This window comes from Amblyraja radiata, chromosome 16 (genome assembly GCF_010909765.2).
Source record: "Amblyraja radiata isolate CabotCenter1 chromosome 16, sAmbRad1.1.pri, whole genome shotgun sequence".
In the NCBI taxonomy this organism is placed as follows: domain Eukaryota; kingdom Metazoa; phylum Chordata; class Chondrichthyes; order Rajiformes; family Rajidae; genus Amblyraja; species Amblyraja radiata.
Window position 1 is genome coordinate 13869797 of NC_045971.1, and position 20450 is coordinate 13890246.

Genomic DNA, 20450 nt, shown 5'->3' on the forward strand with positions numbered 1-20450 from the left:
ATCTCCTCCAACCTCATCTACTGCATCCACTGCTCTAGACGTCAGCTGATCTACATCGGTGAGACTAGCGGAGGTTGGGCGATCGTTTCGCCGAACACCTCCGCTCGGTCCGCAAGAACCTACCTGACCTCCCGGTGGCTCAGCACTTCAACTCCCCCTCCCATTCCTCGTCCGACCTCTGTCCTGGGTCTCCTCCATGGCCAGAGTGAGCAACACCGGAAATTGTAGGAACAGCACCTCATATTCCGCTTGGGGAGTCTGCATCCTGCGGGCATGAACATTGAATTCTCCCAATTTTGTTAGCCCTTGCTGTCTCCTCCCCTTCCTCAGCCCTCGGGCTGTCTCCTCCCATCCCTCAGCCCTCGGGCTCCTCCTCCTCCTTTTTCCTTCCTTCTCCCCGCCACCCCCATCAATCTGAAGACGGGTTTCGGCCCGAAACGTTGCCTATTTCCTTCGCTCCATAGATGCTGCTGCACCCGCTGAGTTTCTCCAGCATTTTTGTGTACCTTCGATTTTCCAGCATCTGCAGTTCCTTCTTGAACACTCCAGCAATATGATGGCAGCTAGTCGAGCCGGGATGGTGAAGCATTGCCTCTGGTGCAATGGCAGCTGAAAGGCCTGCTGTCATCCATCAGCATGTAGTCAGGTTGTCTGGTGAAAAGGAGTTTCTATGCTGAAGAGTGCATAGACATAGGGAAGGTTGAAGCTGTGCTCCTAGATTCAGGCTCCTTGCGTCAAGGCCTCTCTGCTATCACTGGCTCTTCATACCATTGTAAATTGTCTCTAGTTGTGTGTGTAGGATAGTGTTAACGTGCAGGGATCGTTGGTCGTGGCCGACTCGGTGTGCCGAAGGGCGTGTTTCCACACTGTAGCTGTATTGTAGCGGGCGCCGTCCTGTGTGGTATGGCTGCCCAGCCTGCAGCTGTTCGTTTTTCATCTTTTTTTTAATTTTTAGTTAGTTGAGTGTTGGAGTTCTAGCCTGTTTTATGTGGGGGCGGGGAAGAGGGAAGCTACTTTCTAGGGTCCCTACCTGGTCGGAGAGGCGGCTTTTCTCCGGGCTGCACCTTCGACCCGTCCTCGCGGCCTACCAGCGGGCCTGGAGTGGCGTTTCCTGAGGGGACCGCCCAGAGTTTCGGCAGCGGCACAGCGCTGGAGCGCTATCACGGAGCGGGCGATGCCTTGCCCGGGTCGCCGCGCTGGAGCTCCGGTGAGCTGAAAACCGCCGATGAAACATCACTGAGCCGCGGGTTTGTGGAGCGGCCAGCTGAGGGTGGCGGTGCTGAACTTAACATCGGGAGACTGGGATCTCTAGCCGAGATCGCCAGTTGTGGAGCTCCATCCAGCGCTGCCTTGTTGGCTTCGGAAGCCGCGGTCTCCAGTACGGAAGCGGCTGTTCCAGGTGTCCCAAGCCGCTGTGAGGATTCACCCGGCGCCGGAGCTACATCACCCGGCGAGAACGGCCTGGAACATCGGGCCTCCGTAAAGGAGACTGCGGAGGCCTCAATAGGCCCGACTATGGGTGAACTGGGGATGGGGTCTGGACATTGTGCCTTCCCCCACAGTGGGAACCATTGTGGGGGGATGTTTTTATGTTTATTGTTACATTTCTTTAATGTTGTGTCTAATCTTTATCTGTGTGCTGCATGGCAAGACAAATTTCACTACACCATTTGGTGTATGTGACAATAAATGTCCTTTGTCCTTTGTCCTGTAGCTCTAAACTAAACTAAACACTCTCTGCAGTGGTTGTCATGCTGACCTGTGACCTCTGTGAGTGGTTGGATATATCGGTTAGCATATTTGCCCAAATTGGAGCCAGAATATCACATTAACATTTGTTGCTTCAACAAGTGTGTAATACTTGTGAAATTCCTCTTAGTAGTCCTAATCAACACAATACTTGACTATGTAGCATCATGTTCTTGAATAAGAGGTGCATACAAAAACTATCCACTGTAAAATGAGACAAATATGTCCTCATTTACTGCAAACTTCATGTTATTACTTATTCCTATTGGTTTTCCAATATTTATCTTAGGTTTGCAGTAGTTTGTACTGTTGTGCTGCTGCAAGTAAGAATGTCATTGTTCTATCTGGGACATGTGGCAATAAAACACTCTTGATTAGTCCGTACAACCACTTTACCTGCATTTAGTAATCGCATCAAACCCAGTCCAGTCAGATGGTTGAGATGTCCATTTATCACTGAAAAACAGTTCAAGTTATTTTTGCTTGCGTGATATCTTTCTCTACTGCAGCTGGACTCTGGAGATTTAACCTGACCTTCGATGAGAAGGATAAATTAAGCAGTCTTGGAAAATTCCAGGAGGTTTTATAATGACATAGTATTGCAATCATATGACTTTTCATTTCTATTCTATTTGTAATCCCCAGCGACCTGGTAAATTACACTGAATCATTCATTGACATTTAAAACTTCCAGGAAGCCATGTTGCTTGCACTTGATCAAATTGGTTCGAAGCTTTTTACAAAGTAGACATATATTTAAGCAGAAATAAAAGCTCAGGTGCAGCTTCTTTCCTGACCTTCCGCATATCTCCTCTGTATTAAGCTGGAGACTTACATTGCACAAAGCAAAATTCATGCTAGTTTTTTAATATGGCAGTTAAGACAACACAGAACGGCCACGTCTAATTAAACATTAATGGAGTATATATAATTATGTGTGGGGTGGTACACCGTGTCTATTTGGTGGCACTGAAGATATGCCTCACCTGCGCATTGATGTCAATGTATTTTATTGCTGCCACCAAGACCTCATTCACCATGCTCACATGGTTTTTAATTTATGGCCTTTTTTAAATTAAAGTGATCTTACGGTTAACATTATGCTCTCCAGTAGTTTGTCAGAGAAGTTTTAAAAACATACCATATAAAGTTAGAGGAAGCAATGAACTAAGAAAAAGTTGAAGTCTATATGAAAGTGATTTATAACATCGAATCGTGAGATTTGAAAGAGAGCCAACTATCTGAACACACCTTATCCACATGCAATTATTAATATTGTCAAGAGGAGATTCAGGATCTGTCTTTGTAGAGAGCACTACAAGTGTCAGAATAACAGATATCAAAATGTTTAAAGCTTAACTTAAATAATTGGACAATGTTATAAAAAAATCATTTTCTGCTTAAACATCAGAGGTTCCCACCACATTGCAGAACTGTTGATAAAAATATTTTGACATGCCTGAGAAAACTATCTGGTGTGAGAATTCTAGCACAAAGCACCCATTTTAAAATTTAATTGTGATTTAAGTTGTTCAAGTGTATAAACTTTCCGTAATTTTAAACAGTTACAAGGTATTGTTGATAATTTATTTATTGTGCTAAACGTACCACATTTCTGATGGCTCTGCATACACTTCTCTAACTACTTCCATGATAAATGATAAAGCAGTGTGGCTTAAAGCATTGAAGAAAGTGTTTTGTTTAAGTATTTGTCCACATTTTTTGTACGTTTTATCTTCCAAATGAGACATTTCTCCAAAGCTCCATCTGCTCTCTGAGGAAGATGATGTAATAGAGGAGCAAAGAAATTTGCCCATAAATGCCATGGTCAATATTTATTGCTAAATCAGCAATTCTAAAAACAAGTAATCTGCACCTTGTCATTTTTCCATTTAGGTGATTTTATGGTAAATTAGCTGCCAGATTTTCAATTTTGCAACATTTCCCCAAAGTACTTAATTGGTTACTAACCCATTGACTTATTCTGAAAGTGGTATATGGCACAATACAAGTGCACTACATTTCTTTCCTTTGTTAAGGCACGTGGGATCCATGGAGATTTGAAAGATTAGATTCAAAATTATCTTGGCCATATCAGACTGAGTAGTGGCAGAGGGTTGTTATTCTGACTGGTAATCTGTGACCAATGTTGTTCAGCAGGGATCAGTGCAGGGACATCTTGTTTGTGAAATATACAAATGATTTGGCTGAAAATGGTGTGTAGATTAATAAGTTTGCAAAAAACACGAACCTGGCAAACTTGTGGACAACAATGAAGGTTGTCAAAGGGTACAGCAGGATATTGATCAGTTATAAATACAGGTGGGAAAATGGTAGACTGAATTTAATCTGCAGAAGTGTGAGATGTTGCATTTTGGGAGGTCAAGTGTAAGAGGAAAGCATACAGCAAATGGCAAGACCCTTTGGAGCATTAAAGTGCAGAGGGGTCTCGGGGTGCAAGCCTAGAGGCTCCCTGAAAGTGGCAACATGTAGGTTGGGTGGTAAAGGAGGCATGCAACATACTTGCCTTCATAGGTCAGTATGTTAAGTGGAAAAGTCAGGTCATTTTGCAGCTGTATAAAACTTTGGTAGATACACATTCATTGTTTTATTTGCAGTTCTGATCACTGTATTACAGGAAGGATTTGCCTCGATTAAAGAGTATTCGCTGTAAAGAGAGGTTGGCTAAGCATACAAAGTTTTAACTGGGGCATCAAAGGTCGAGATTTGATGGAAGCCTAGAAAATTATTAGAGGCATAAATAGGACAGTCTTTGTCCCAGGCTAGAAATGTCAAATACTAGAGGGCAGAGAGCTGCTGAATTAAACAAACACTTTGTTTTTTTTTGTTGACTTTCCTAATGTCTCTTAATATCCTCTGTAAAGCATGCACTCGGACACCCACATTCTTCGTTCAGACCGTAAGGTCTGAATGACAATAAAGGGATTCAATTCAATTCAATTCAATTCAATTCAATTCCTCTGCATTTCAAAGCTGTGCTAACTTGTACCATTTAGATAAGATGCCTGTTTATTTTAATCATGGGTAGATTTGCATTTTCCTTGATGTATTCCGTTTGTCAAATCTTTGCTTAAGCATTTAATGTATATCTATGGATTTGTAGCCTCCTTGTGTTCTCTTCATAACTCAGTTTCCAACCTCTCTTTGTATCATTACCAATATTAACAACCAGTACCATATTTGCTTACGCCTTTAACCTGTCCATATCAATTATGTCTTCTTAATAACTCAGTTTCCAGCCTATCCGTGCCATTTTAACAATTATACAAGTACCATATGCATCTAGGCCCTCCAAGCAAGAAATTGCAAGGGGGTTGTCATAGAGTGATAGTGAAAAAAAGGCCCTTCGGCCCGACTCGCCCACACCGGCCAACAATAGCCCAGCTACCCTAGTCCCACTTGCCTGCACTCGGTAATCACCCTCCAAATCTGTCTATCCATGTACCTGTCCAACTGTTTCTTAGACTATGGAATAGTTCCAGCCTCAACTACCTCCTCTGGCATCTTGTTCCAAATTCCTCTTGCATGGAAAGCACTTGACAGTCCTTTCACCTCAAATTGTTTGTTGTGTAACCTGTGTGAAAAGGTTACCCCTACTCTGTGCATCTACCCAATCTATTCCTCTCATGATTTTGTATACCTCTATAAGATCTCCCCTCATCCTCCTACACTCCATGGAATAGAGACCCAGCCTACTCAACCACTCCCTAAAGCGTACACCCTCTGGTCCTGGCAACATCCTCGTAAATCTTTTCTGAACCCTTTCAAGCTTGACAATATCTTTCCTATAACATGGTGCCCAGAACTGAACACAATATTCCGAATGCGATCTCCCCAACGTCTTATACAACTGCAACATATATGTGAGGGTGGTGTGACCGACGTTGCAGCGGCCTCTGCAGTCTGTCTTTTTTTTTTGTCCCGTTGAATGTATAGTTTGTTATGGTTTTTATATTGTTTTTAGCTGTGTATATGGGGGGGGGGGGGACTTTTAAATCTCTTCCCTGTACGGGTGACCCGACGTTTTCTCTGTCGGGTCTCCGTTGTCGTTGGAGCCTAGCACCGTGGAGCGGCCTCCAACCAGAACGACCTGGGAGCTCCAGTCGCGGAGCCTGCGGACTTACCATCGTGGGGCTGGCCGGCTACGGAGCGTGGAGAGCTGTGATGGCGCGCTGCTGTGGCCCGACTCCGGAGCTCGGAGGCTCCAGCCGCAGGTCCGGTGGACGGTGACATCGGGAGCTCGCGGGTCCCTGGTGGGAGACCGCAACGGCAACTTCTGCCGCCTGAGTTGCGGGGTTGAGGGTGACCCAGAGCGGGGCCTTGCATCGCCCGGCACGGCTTTAACGGCTGCGGGACTTGCCATCGCCCGCCGGGGGCTCCAACATTAGGACCCGGAACGGGGCTTTACATCGCCCAGCGCGGGACTTGCCATCGCCCGCCAGGGGCTTTAACATCAGGAGAAGAATGGAACACAGGGGAGAGACAAGACTTTGTGTAAATTGTGTTGTTGGTGTGTCTTGGTTCGATTCTTGTTGTATGACTGCAGAAACCAAATTTTGTTTGAACTTCTTTTGAGGTTCAAATGACAATAAATTTGTATTGTATTGTAACCTCCCAACTTCTATACTCAATACTCTGTCTGATGAAGGCCAAAGTGCCAAAAGCCTTTTTGACCACCTTATCTACCTGCGACTCGACCTTCAAGGAACCATGCACCTGTACTCTTAGATCCCTCTGCTCTACAACACCACTCAGAGGCCTACCATTTACTGTGTAAGTCCTGCCCTTGTTAGACATCCCAAAATGCAACACCTCACACTTAAATTCCATCAACCATTCCTCCGCCCACCTGGCCAATCGATCCAGATCCTGCTGCAATCGTTCACAACCATCCTCACTATCTGCAAAACCACTAACTTTTATATCATCAGCAAACTTGCTAATGTTGCCCTGTATGTTCTCATCCAAATCATTGATGTAGATGACAAACAGTAACGGGCCCAGCACCAAACTGTGGCACACCACTAATCACAGGCCTTCATTCTGAGAAGCAACCTTCCACCATCACCCTCTGCTTCCTATCCATTCAGCTATCTCTCCTTGGATCCCATGAGATCTAACCTTCCAGAGCAGCCTACCATGCGGAACCTTGTCAATCTCCTTACTGAAGTCCATGTACACAACATCTACAGCTCTGCATTCATCAACCTTTTTGCTCACGTCTTCAAAAAACAATCAGATTTGTGAGACACGACATCCCACGTACAAAACCATGCTGATTGTCCTTAATCAGCGCTTGTCCATCCTAACGCCTGTATATCCTATCCTTCATAATACTCTCCAGTAACTTACCAACTACAGATGTTAAGCTCGCCGGCCTCTAGTTCCCAGCATTTTCCCTGCAGCCCTTCTTAAATCGAGGCACAACATTTGCCACCCTCCAATCTTCTGGTACCTCTCCTGTATTTAAGGACGACTCATAAATTGCAACCAGAGTTCCCACAATTTCCTCTCCAGTTTCCCGCAATGTCATCGGATATATCTGATCAAGCCCCGGAGATTTGTCTACCTTCAAACACGACAGTACCTTCAGTATAAACTTCCTCGATGGTAAACCCGACTGGGCATGGAGCTGCGTGATAAAAGGCTGAGAAATAAGCACAGACTTGCTGTAATCTTCCTTTTAAAGCCAAATTTGATCTGCACAGCATGTTTTTCACTGCTCGGAAAATAAATTGTTTGGCTTAGCTCATTATCCTGCTGCTGTGTAGCAGGGATTGCTATGTGCAGAGCTTGCGAGGGGAAATTGCTGTGTGCAAATTGGCTGCTTTTATTTTCCTAAATTAAATCATGAATAAACATTACAGAGTGCTTTGTTGGCTGTAAGTGCTTTGGGAGATCCTGAGGATATGAAACTCATATGAAAGTCATTAAATGTTTCTTTTTTTCCCGACAAAGTTGATGCACTTTTCTTAATTGTATCTGGAAGCACAAAAGCGAAGAAGTAAATGAGCAGCTTTAGGGAAAATAATGTATAATTATCTTCAAAATATGGTTCTAAAACTAGTTCTGTTGTTCTCAGGAGTGGCCACACATTGCTGGCATTTTGGTTCTCTCGTCAAGAAGGCAAACTGAACCGGCAGCAGACCATTGAGCTGGGACACCACATTCTTAAAGCTCATATTTTCAAGGTAATCTTATTTATGAAAGATATTAGAAAACCTGTGTGTGTAGATTACATCAAACAGAACTAACTAAAGTCAATGTGAAGCAGCTGCGTTGATAACAATGCATAGAAACATAGAAAATCGGTGCAGGAGTCGGCCATTTGGCCCTTTGAGACAGCACTGCCATTCAATATGATCTTGGCTGATTGCAATGGCAGATTTAAACTGCTATGCCATCCTATTATATATACTGTTGTCTCAGTGTGATGCTGACCAATATTACAGATGATATTTCTTTTTATTTTCCCTTCAATCCTGTTCCAGTATATCTGTCCTTCCACCAGTTTTGTCTCCTAATTGCAGTGAGGGCTGGAAATATTGCAAATCCAGGTCCTGTCATTCCAAACAACAATCCAGAATATTTCCATAGAATCAGTAACTCATAGAACACAGAAAAGTACAGCAGAAGAACAGGCCCTTTGGCTGAACATGATGCCAAGACTAACTCTTATCTGCCTGAACATAATCCATATCCCTCCATTCCCTGCATATCCATGTTCCTATCCAATCCTATCTCTTAAATATCACTATCGTATTTGCCTCAACTACTACCCCTGGCTGTGCACTCCAGATACCCACCACCCTCTGACCAAAAGACACTTGCTCTGCATATCACCTTTAAACTTTCACCTTGAAGCTATGTCCTCTGGTATTTGATATCTCCAGCCTGGAAAAAGTTCTGACTGTCTCCCCTATCTATGCCTCTTATAATTTAATATACTTATATCAGGTCTCCCCACTATCTTCCTGAGAAAAGAATCCAAGTCTGTCCAACCTCCCCCTGCAGCAAATACCCCCTAATCCAGGCATCATTCGGGCTAACCTCCTCTGCACCCTTTTTAACACCTCCATTTTCTTCCTGTAATGGGACGACCAGAACTGCACGCAATATTCGCATTTCAGTTTTCCGATGGAGATAAATATCTTTCCCTTTTCTCTTTAAGGGTCTGAGCAAAAAGGTTGGAGTTTCATCCTCCATTCTGCAAGGGTTGTGGATATCTTACAGTACAGAAGGGCTGTCCACAGCATTGGCATCTTTACGCAATTTATACACTCCAAATATCAAGGTAAAAGCATAATTAATACTTGTTTGTGTTTATATGATTTTTTTTAGATTTGAATCCAACATTGAGGTATAGACTGTTCCTGTGCCACAAATGTATGTTCCTTCGTTTTATTGATTTAACAAAAAAAAACATATATCTTTTCCATGTGGTCATGATAATACACCTTAAACTTGTGTTCTGGTTTGGAAATTATTTTATGACTGAAACAAAGCAATGCAAAAAAAAGTCATACAAAATGTACTCTTGTGTTTGTTATTCTCAGAACTTAATTGTAAATAAGTGACAGTAATAATTTAGTAAGTCTAGAAGGCAGAGGTTTCTGTTTATGTGTACTTTATTTATGTCACGTCACAAGTAATTCTTGCTAGGAATGGCAGAAAGGCTCCATAACATATCCTATTTTGCTCGATTAGCCTTACATGCCTACCTTTATTATCAGGACACCCAGTTTGATAGGTCTTCAGTGCCAACTGAATATAATATAGGGCATCTGGTTCATCAATATTTCAAAGAAATCTTTCCTAAACTATCTAGCATTATATTTTGGAGTCTTCCTGTAGCTATCTACCATTTAGGCAACACTTTCTTATATTTGAAAAGTCTCTGGTGGTGGTTACAATCAGTATTTTATTCCACAGTTATATTTCACTTTCTATTTATATCCTGGCCACCAAGGACAAAATTCAAAACACACAATGAGCTTTCCAAAAATCTAGACCTACATTTCACCTGCCCAAAGCTGAGTAATACAAGTATCTTGACATTAAGTTACTGAATTTTATTTTTATCTTTAGACTAAGCAGCATGGTTCAAAAGAGTACAATTTACCTTATTACTGTTATATTTGATTATTTTTGATATGTTAACAAAATCATAAAGACACAAAGAGCTTAAATGGGCCGTAATGCTGTACAGTTTAAAAAACGTTTCTTTTCAAGAGGTCATACAAGAACACATACATCTCTTACCATTTGTATTTGGTCCTGATGTTGAGATGTTCTTGTGAGTCGAGCAACAATGCGATCTTTAAGTAGCAGTGCCCGAAATAGACAAATTGAATCACATTCAAAGTCTTCATGTCTGTCATTCATTTACATCATGTATGATTTGATGAGTTAAGGTATAAAGTGAAAATCTTTTAATCTAAAATCAGCAACAATGTAACTATGAACAGTGCATGTTTCAAATAGCATGCAATTTTACCTCTATTTGCAATTCAGTTATTTTATAATGTCACCTGGCTCAAGATTTTGAAACTTTCTCCACATTTCCAGAGTAGTCCTTGACAGAAAGCAGCCTTTCACTATTGACTTTGTTAAGTCCTTTGAAACATTCCATACTTAAATTAGATCACTTCTCATTTTGCTAAACTCCAACAAATTGACCATACTTACTTGGCCTATTCTTGTCAGGCAGCCCCTTCATCCTATAAATCAATCTTGTGATCCTTCATTTAACTTCCTCCAGTGCAAGTATCTTAAAAATACCTTAAAAAAGGGGACCAAAATCATACACAGTCACTTCAGTGCAGTTTCACTGGTGCACATGTTTAGCAAGGTTTTCATATATTTATACTCCATTGACCTTTTTATTACAGGCCCACATATCTCTTTCCTTCTTAATTACTTGTTCGTATATGATAACTTTCTCTGTTAATGCATGTTGACATCCAAAGCTTTCTGCTCCACTGTTCTATAGTCTCTCCCAAGTTAATCAATATTCTTTCCTATTTTTGCCACCGAATTCCTATTTCCCAATATTGTTCTCCATCAGCCAATATTTTGCCAATTTGCTTAATATTCCTTGCAGATGTTCTGTACATCACAAATTGCATTTCTACTTATTGTTGTATAGTCAGCAAATTTGGCTAAATCACACATTATCTTTCTTCTTAGTTTCACTCTCCACTATCCATGCCAAATTATTTGTCCAAATGCCACTGTTTTTCCAATATATAAAGTTACTTTTTTTATACAGCACTTTGTCAAATGCCTTCTGGAATACCAAATATACTATATCTATTGCTTCCCTTTATTCACTGCACAATCTCAAAACAGCCTTAATAAGTTTGGCAGACATAGTTCCCTTTCATAAAGTCATGTTAACACTGTTAATTGTATGGTGACTTTCTAAATGCCTTGCTGCTATTTCCTCAATAATGGACTCTAACCATTTCTCAGTGGCAACTATCGGACCCACAAAGGATTGTATCTTGTCCCGTCGTATGTTGAACAGAGGTGTTACATTTGCAGTTTTTAAACCACAGAGCTCTGTCCAGGAGAAATTAGGAAGATCACCACCAAAGCATCCATGTTCCCTGCAGCCAAATCTTGTGAGAATTTAAGGTGCAGGCCTTCAGCTCCATTTGTCAGTCATTTGTTTACCAAACACCTTTTCTGTGATGAAAATGTGTGAACTTTAACCTCACGTTTCCTACTGTATTTCCTGGTATTATTGGGAGGGATGCTTTTAATGTATTTTACTCAAAATACGTATTCAAATTGCATACAAAGATATCAAAGCAGAAAATCGCATTATTAATTCCCCTGATCCATTCCCTAGGTGACTAATGTTAGTTTTGCCAACTTCCTCTTTTTAGATATAGTTATTTAGCTTTTGCTGTGTGTTTTTACATTCCTTGGTAACTTTCATCAGCTATTTTTTCCATTTCTAATATTTTTATGTCAACATTTGTTTTGTTTTTTCATTTCCAACCTTCAGAGAGAGTGAGTAAAGGTTCACCAAACTGATGGCAGGGCTGTGGTCTGGCGAGAGATTTGATCATTATTACATGAGAGTTGAGCAGAAGGAGAAGGATCCTTGCATGGAGAAACCGACTGCATTTGAGGGGGCAGGGGAGGGGTGAGAATGGTTGTCCTGACTCAGAGGGTAGGGGGTGGGTTGAGAGTGGGGATGGCTTATCCCACTCAGCTTCAGGATGTAGGATAAGGCATTTAGGGTAAAAATGATGAGAAATGTCTTCACAGAGCTCACCGAATATATTTAAGAAGGTAGTAAATACATTGGGAATGGATGAGACGTGAGGATATAGCGTTTAGTTATAGATCATCCATGATTATATCAAGATAATAGTTTCAGGCCCACGTTTCTCATTTGCAAACTGGTAATGAAGTTCTATCATGTTACGATCAGTCTGCCCTAGAGGATCCTTCACTACGAGATCACTCATTAATTCTGTCTCATTACCAGTGAATACGTCTAAAAAAGACTGTTCCATGATTAGTTCCACAGCTTAATATTCTAAGAAGCTGGTCCGGTGGGCGGCGTGACTCACGTCGCAGTCCGTTTGTCATTTTGTTATTTTTTGTCCCGTTTTTATGTAGTTTTTATTATTTTTTTGATGGGGTATGTGTGTGTGTATGTGTGTGGGGGGGGGGGGGCGGGGGGTGGGGGGGGAAACTTTTAAAATCTTTCCCCTGCACGGAGAACCCGACCTTTTCCCTGTCGGGTCTCCGTTGTCGTTGGGGCTGCAACATGGAGCGGCCTCCAGCAGGAACGCCCTGGGGCTCCAGTCACGGAGCTGCGGACCTACTCACCATCATGGAGCTGGCCCAGTCCGGAGCGGGTGGAGCTGTGGTGGCGCGCTGCTGTGACCCGACCCCCCGGAGATTCGGAGGCTCCAACCGCAGGTCTGGCAGACAGTAATATCGGGAGCCCGCGGGTCCCTGGTGGGAGACCGCTTTTTGAGACTTCTGCAACGGCGACTTCACCCGCCCGAGTCGCGGGGTCAAGGAGTACCTGGAGCGGGGCCTTACATCATCGCCCGGCGTGGCTTCAACGGCTGCGGGACTTTGCTAGCGCCCGCCGGGGGCTCCAACAACAAAACCCGGAGCGTGGCCTTGCATCGCCCGGCGTGGCTTTAATGGCCGCGGGACAATTGCCATCGCCCGCCGGGGCTTTGACTCTGACATCGGGGGGGAGAGGGGAGTGCAGGGGAGAGATACGTTTTTTTGCCTTCCATCACAGCGAGGAGGAGATGCGCTGTGATGGATGTCTGTGTAAATTGTGTTGTGTCTTGGGTCTTTTTTTTTCATGTGTGTATGACTGCAGAAACAACATTTCATTTGAGCCTCTATGAGGTTCAAGTGACAAATAAATTGTATTGTGTATTGAAACTACACTCTACAATTACATGCTCAAGGCCATCTTTGCCAATTTGATTTTGATGTGAAGCTTAAAGGTATCCATTTCACTGCCGTATCTTCTCTTTAAGCCCCCATTATATCATTCTTTAATAGTTTCTTAAATCTCCCCAATATTTTGACCTATGACTAATATTCAAAATATTGAATGTCTGTCTTTCTTTTTTACCATATTCTTAATGTCCTTAGTCAACCCCTGATGGATATTTCTTCTCAAAGTTTCATTAATTCCCAATTAATTGATAATTGTGAAATGTCTCCTTAAATATCTGCCACAGCTCACCAACCATTTGATCTTTCATTTTTATTTACAATGTTAATACTATTTTGGCTCCTATAAATTGCTACTAATTGTGACTTCTCTGCCCAAGTGGATTTTCTATTTTGATCTTCTGAGCTAAAATCATAACTCATCATTGTATTGATCTCATAATTTATTAATCGAGCCATTCCATCTCCTTTTCCTTTTTCTATATTCTTCCAAAGAGTCCAGTATCCTGGAATATATAGTTCCCAGCCTTTATCACCTTGCAGCCGAGCCTTGTTATTGTACTTGGTCATATGGATGTGTTCCTTTTCGTACTATCAATTCTTCCAACATTTTGCAAATGTGTACATTACAATAACGGTTGTAAATTTGTTTCTTAAATCAATTTCATTATATTGCAATTCTTTTTGCAAATGCATCCATATAGTTCTATCCTTTATTGCTTGTTACACTCTGGTTATCATTGTCAATTTTAGTGCCCTGCCTTGTCCTTTCTCTTTAACCTTCAGAATTTCCCTCACCTGAACCCTGCCTGTACCAGTTGGGGTTTTTTAATGCATACTTTATGCTTTATTTAGTGTGATTTTTTTCAATGTCCTTTATTAATGTAAATTCTTGCAACCACTCATCTACCTGCATAATTTCAAAATGCCATTATGCATTTTTGAGGGTTATTGCTGCTTTGTTGCAGTATAATTTCCAACTTAGATAGATGACCATTACTGCTCAGTTTTCTGTTTTGCTTTCTACTGAATCTATTCAATCAAGCATGCTGTGTTGTGCACATTATCTAGCCCGATGCTAGAAAAATATGTAAATTTCAAAATCTTCGCTAAAGAGAGGAGATTCGTGGCACTGCAGTGGTTTCTCCCCATTGGCACAGGGCACAGAGAACGATGACAACAACAACCTCCAACCCTAACCAGTTTATAACTCGGCCAAATTTTGCAAAATACATGAAAATATTTTGTTTAAACAAGATTGAATTAATTAGCTTGCAAGAAGTAAGAAGATTGTTCCCGATGTTGGGGAAGTCCAGGACAAGGGGTCACAGCTTAAGGATAAGGGGGAAATCCTTTAAAACCGAGATGAGAAAAACTTTTTTCACACAGAGAGTGGTGAATCTCTGGAACTCTCTGCCACAGAGGGTAGTTGAGGCCAGTTCATTGGCTATATTTAAGAGGGAGTTAGATGTGGCCCTTGTGGCTAAGGGGATCAGAGGGTATGGAGAGAAGGCAGGTATGGGATACTGAGTTGGATGATCAGCCATGATCATATTGAATGGCGGTGCAGGCTCGAAGGGCCAAATGGCCTACTCCTGCACCTAATTTCTATGTTTCTATGTTTCTAAGTAAAAAGCTCAGATTTAAACATCTGTACTAAAATAATATTGCATTTGATTTTTTTTTAAACTTGAGACCTACATGTAAGAAGTTAAGTTTGTGCAATCAACTATTTGGATGTGATAAACCTAATCCGAGGTAATATTTAATACAAAATCATTCTTAACATTTTGAGAGTTTTGAATTCTTCACTATCAACAATAAAAGTGCGCACCTTAAAACCTCCTATCATCTAATATATTTATATAGTAACTTTAACAATGTAAGCTATCATGGTTCACAGGATCATTCTTCATCTCTTTACCACATTGAGGACACTGTCTAACATTTACAAAATATATTGCAACGATTCACCTGACAACTGCAACAGTACCTTTCAAAACTGTCACCTTTTACCAAGATAGTCATTGGCAGCAGGCACATGGGAACACCACTATCTGTAGATTACTCTCCAAGACCCATACCATCCAGGCGTGGAAATATCATAAACACAAAATGCTGGAGTAACTCAATGGGTCAGGCAGTAACCAGTGTGTCCTCCACAACCAAAAAAATAAGATAAGAGAAGAATTCAAAAAACATTATATATTATAATGTAATATGTCACAACCCAAAATATAATAATGACCATTTTCAGGTTGTTTTATTTCACTTCAGTTGCTAACCTGGTATTTCATAGATTGGGTTGGACTTGGTATTTTGATATGAATTCCACATAAGACACAAATCAAGTTGCGTTGTTCAGCAATCAGTGCTCCCCTTGGAGATTTGTCAGAGCATTCAGACCACGGCAGGTCATGCCAGGGCGATGAAGTCTGGTACAGGCTTTCGGAGGATACAAATTTACAATAACAAGTGTCTTTGTCGACCCTTTAGTAAAGTAGTTGTAATTTTGGAAAATAAGTAAATTTTGTTAAAAATGAAGAGGGAAATTGTTTTCACGACTGTCATTTTGCACTATAAATGGATTGTCCTGTGTCTCCCACAAACAGCAATGTGATGAACACTAGATAATCCGGTTATGTTAAAAGATAGATATTAATTCAGACTGAAGCCTTGAGATCTTTTATTTTCACCCGAGAATACAGACAGAATACAAACTTTGTACTACTGTCTCAGCAGCTGTTAGAATAGAATTTTGAATAGAATATCAGAAATCTCGACTTAAATTTTATCTTTCACTGGAGATCAGCTTGAATTTCACTGGTGATAAATGTTAAATGAAAAGTTAGAACTGATAGTTGCAACATAAGCATGCAAATTATGAATTTATTTTCACTATGCTGTAGGCCAATCACCTGAAAGTTGTAATCTTTTCATCATCCGTTCCTTAGATAGGACATATAATTATTTGGGTTTAATGCAAACTATGAAAAACAAGTTGAGCGCACTGATAACAGCAGAGGCTGTTGGCCTTAACAATATTCTGACTGTATTGCTGATGATATGCTCCGGGACAGGTTGTGCCTTTATCCAGTCTCTGCAGTACAGCTACAATACTGCCATCTGCCTGACCATGGAAGATTGTCTAGGTCTGTCTTGTACACAAAAAAAACAGGACAAATGCAATATAACTAATTGCCATCAGTAATGTAATTAGTAACTTTCTCACCCATAACTTATTCATTGTGCTTAGTTTAAATTCATTTATGACCACTTAGTTCTGCACACAGTTCTTAGTCTACATATTGGTATTGGTTTATTATTTTCATGTGTAAGTACCGAGATAAACCGAAAAGCCGTATTATGCATTATCTAGTCAAATGATAACGCAAAGGAAGATGGTTATAGCTGTTGGAGTTTTTTTATCTCGGTCCCAAGACTTCACGGCAGGAATTCTTCAGGGCAGTGCCTAATGTTATTTGATCATCAATGATACTCTTTGCAACATAAGATCAGAAGTGAAGATGTGATAATTACATGATGGTCATTTCAATTCACAGTTCCTGAAATAACTAAGCAAGGCTTTTATTCTTGTATGACCTAATTAGTGGAGCATATCCCTAGTGCTGGGGATTACTTAGGACTGAGTTTGTGAATTATTTATTGAAGGCAGTAGTTATAGAGAACATTTGGAAATAAAAAGTTCCTATTGTGAAGACAAGTTTAACATTAGAAATGAAATAGTTGTTCCTCTGTCATTTTAATTGTAGTCAGAATTTGAACATACAGCAAGAATTCAGCAATTATTTCAAAACTTTAATATTTTAATGGAAAATGAAAATATTGTTTCAATTGAAAGTATTGTGAACCTATTGAACATACATTTTTACTATATAATGGAGACAAATGCAAACCATGTTTAGTTTAATTCAGTTTATTATTGTCACGTGTATTGAGGTACAGTGAAAAAGTTTTTTTTAAACTGCATTTTGAATATAGTTGTGGAGAAAAAGATCAGCTGACTATTTCACCCAACAGGACCAAACCACAGCATATGTTGCACACTTATTGTAGAGATCCTGATTTATTTTTTTGACCGTCTCGCTAATGCTGAGAATCTTATCAATAAATAGGTGAGTCGTTTGCTTATTTTGGGTGGTGCCAATGTGAATTACCGGACTGAAGTATTGAACAACGCCCCGATACTCTGCGTTCAGGCCCACCTTGGTAACTCGGACATGGTTGCACTCCTGCTAGAGTTTGGAGCGAATGTGGATGCCTGCTCAGAGAGTGGACTGATTCCTTTGGGATATGCAGCTGCTTCTGGCCACCTCACTGTTGTTCATCTACTGTCCAAAAAGCATGCAAAGGTAAGTCCTCAATATTATATACAAAAGTTTGATTTGTTGAACAAGTTAGGTCTTTATTCTTTGGAACGCAGAAGGTTAAGGGGGGACTTGATAGAGGTCTTTAAAATGATGAGAGGGATAGACACAGTTGACGTGGATAAGCTTTTCCCACTGAGAGTAGGGAAGATTCAAACAAGAGGACATGATTTGAGAATTAAGGGACAGAAGTTTAGGGGTAACATGAGGGGGAACTTCTTTACTCAGAGAGTGGTAGCTGTGTGGAATGAGCTTCCAGTGAAGGTGGTGGAGGCAGGTTCGATTTTATCATTTAAAAATAAATTGGATAGTTATATGGATGGGAAAGGAATGGAGGGTTATGGTCTGAGTGCAGGTAGATGGGACTAGGGGAGAATACGTGTTCGGCACGGACTAGAAGGGCCGAGATAGCCTGTTTCCGTGCTGTAATTGTTATATGGTTATGACAATTTATACTGAAGATGACCATTACTGCTACAGTTTTCTATTTTTTTTAACTTTCTACTGAATGAATTCAATCAGTTGATCTACTTTGTCATGTAAATTAAAAAATCATGTTCATTGATTTAAGTAAAACCCCCCTGCACTGTTTTTTTCTCTTTTCCATTAAACTGTGTTCCTTGCACTATAGTGATTGAAGCTAATTCTAGACCAATTGCTGAGTCAGAGTATTTAGGTCCGCAGTAAATGATTTTAATCTACATCGAGTCGAAGATGTCTGGGATGAAACTAATGAAGCTTTTATTCTGTAGGAAATACTAATCTTCAATTAAATCTTCCTAATGCTTTACTTTGATGGAAGTGAACCGAGGTTCCTTGTCACGCTAATATTTTCCTCTTTTCCAAAGGTGGACCACTTGGATAAGAATGGGCAGTGCGCCTTAGTCCATGCAGCGCTGCGTGGCCACTTGGAAATTGTTAAGTTTCTGATCCAGGCCGACTGGACACTGGCAGGGCAACAGCAGGGTGTGTTTAAAAAGAGTCAAGCAGTTCAACAGGCACTTATAGCTGCAGCAAGCATGGGATATACTGAGGTGCGTAATGTGTATGATGAATATTGAAATTGTTTTATGATTTATAATCCCATAGAAACTAGGAATCTAATTGTATTTTGTGCAAGTGCTGGGTGTAACAATATAATTTCACAGAGCAAGAAAGATACCATAGATCATCTTTCCAATGGACCTCGCAGAGCATTTAACATTTGTTGAGTTATGAATGTTCAACAATATATTATTTGGAATTTGATCCTTCTGTGTGTGATCTTGAAAAAAGCGGGCTGCAAAAATATCATAAAAATGATCAGTATATAAGTATTTAACTGCAGTAAGGCTCAATTTAATATGTTTAAACAGGACCTGATCCATGTGGACTTGAATCAATTTGGTAGGCAAAGCATTTATTGAACAAAGATAGATGATATGAGAAGATTTAAAACATTTCTATGTGAGGGAAAGAGAGAACATATCACCAATGAAATAGATATTAACACGAAACCAAAAGGTTTCATTTTAGAAACACGAGACTGCAGATGCTGGAATCTGAAGCAATCAACAATCTGCTTGAGGAGTACAGCTTCAACAACATCTAACGATGGAAGAACATTTGTAAATCATTTTCAAAAAGAAATAAGAAGAATTCTTGAAGCAAGGGGAAAAATAGTAATGGGGAGGAACTCTAAAATAGTTCTAATTGGTAAGTTTTACCAAAGGTCTAGTCCAATTGGATAATTGGTCTCTTTCATTAATGATTCTATGGACAGGTTGAAAGTTTGAAACTGCAATCTCATTTTGTTCTACACAAAAGTATCTTCTGTCCATCACTGCCCTAGATGGGATTTTGGAATGATACGCAAAGTTGCATTTTGGAAAGATATATTTGAGGCATCTTTCCCTGATGTATTTTAGCCAAGAATCTTATGGGATTTCTTGAAACTCAATTTGAACGGGTGAATTTTGGTCTGCTTCTGCCAAGTACTGAAATGTTGCAGTCTTAAGTTGCCCAGAGCTGAGATTTTGGTGCTTTTCTGCTTTGTGGCACAAATCATAGGTGAACCAAAACACCTTGATGGAGGTTAGCACAGAAAATCTTTTATCTGCAAACCCTTTTATTACATAATGCAAAATATGACCCACAAAAGTCAGAAACAAATCGATCTCATTCTTTTAATATTCTTTTGAACTTCATTTCAGATTGTCTCTTATTTATTGGATCTGCCAGAAAAAGATGAAGAAGAAGTGGAACGAGCTCAGATTAACAGTTTTGATACCCTTTGGGGAGAAACAGGTATGTAACAACAAAAATATTGATGGAAATCATAGCTTGTATATTGATGGAGCTTATGATAAACCTAAAGACAGAAGAAATTGCAGATGCTGATTTACTGGAGCAACTCAGCAGGTCAGGCAGCATCTCTGGAGAACATAGATAGGGACATTTCAGATTGGGACCCTTCTTTCAAAGGGTTGCTTCAGTACTTTGTGTCTTGCTTCACACAATAAACTTACCTCTGCAACTGAATTCACAACAACTTGTCCTAACAGTGCTATTGAATGCAATGGGCAGGGTCTCTATTGATGTTCAATAAGAAACTGAGACTGGGTCAAGATTTGGCCAAGGTTGAAATTTGGCCTGAATCTGTTCTCTGTAAAGGGCTACCCTTGTACACTTGGAATTTTTCTAAACATCCTGAAAATTAATGCTGATATTAATCTTCAGTTTGAAGGGTTAGTAATTATTATTAACCCATCATCCACTGATCAAATGGGTCTAAAGATGCCAACGTGAAGATATCACCAATATATAATTTGGCTCACACAGTTTTCAAAGCACTGGCTATATTGT

At 40.5% G+C, this 20450-nt stretch overlaps 1 protein-coding gene across 18 annotated transcripts in view; it reads left to right on the forward strand.

The window, feature by feature from the left end:
- Positions 1-20450, forward strand: part of tanc2 (tetratricopeptide repeat, ankyrin repeat and coiled-coil containing 2) — a 438455-nt gene that overhangs the window by 364303 nt on the left and 53702 nt on the right. For all 18 annotated transcript variants that reach the window (XM_033035116.1, XM_033035119.1, XM_033035120.1 and 15 more), the window contains 5 exons: positions 7853-7961; positions 8942-9064; positions 17355-17591; positions 18455-18640; positions 19799-19892. In XM_033035116.1, the coding sequence (XP_032891007.1) occupies positions 7853-7961; positions 8942-9064; positions 17355-17591; positions 18455-18640; positions 19799-19892 (749 nt within the window). The remainder of the gene's footprint in view (positions 1-7852; positions 7962-8941; positions 9065-17354; positions 17592-18454; positions 18641-19798; positions 19893-20450) is intronic.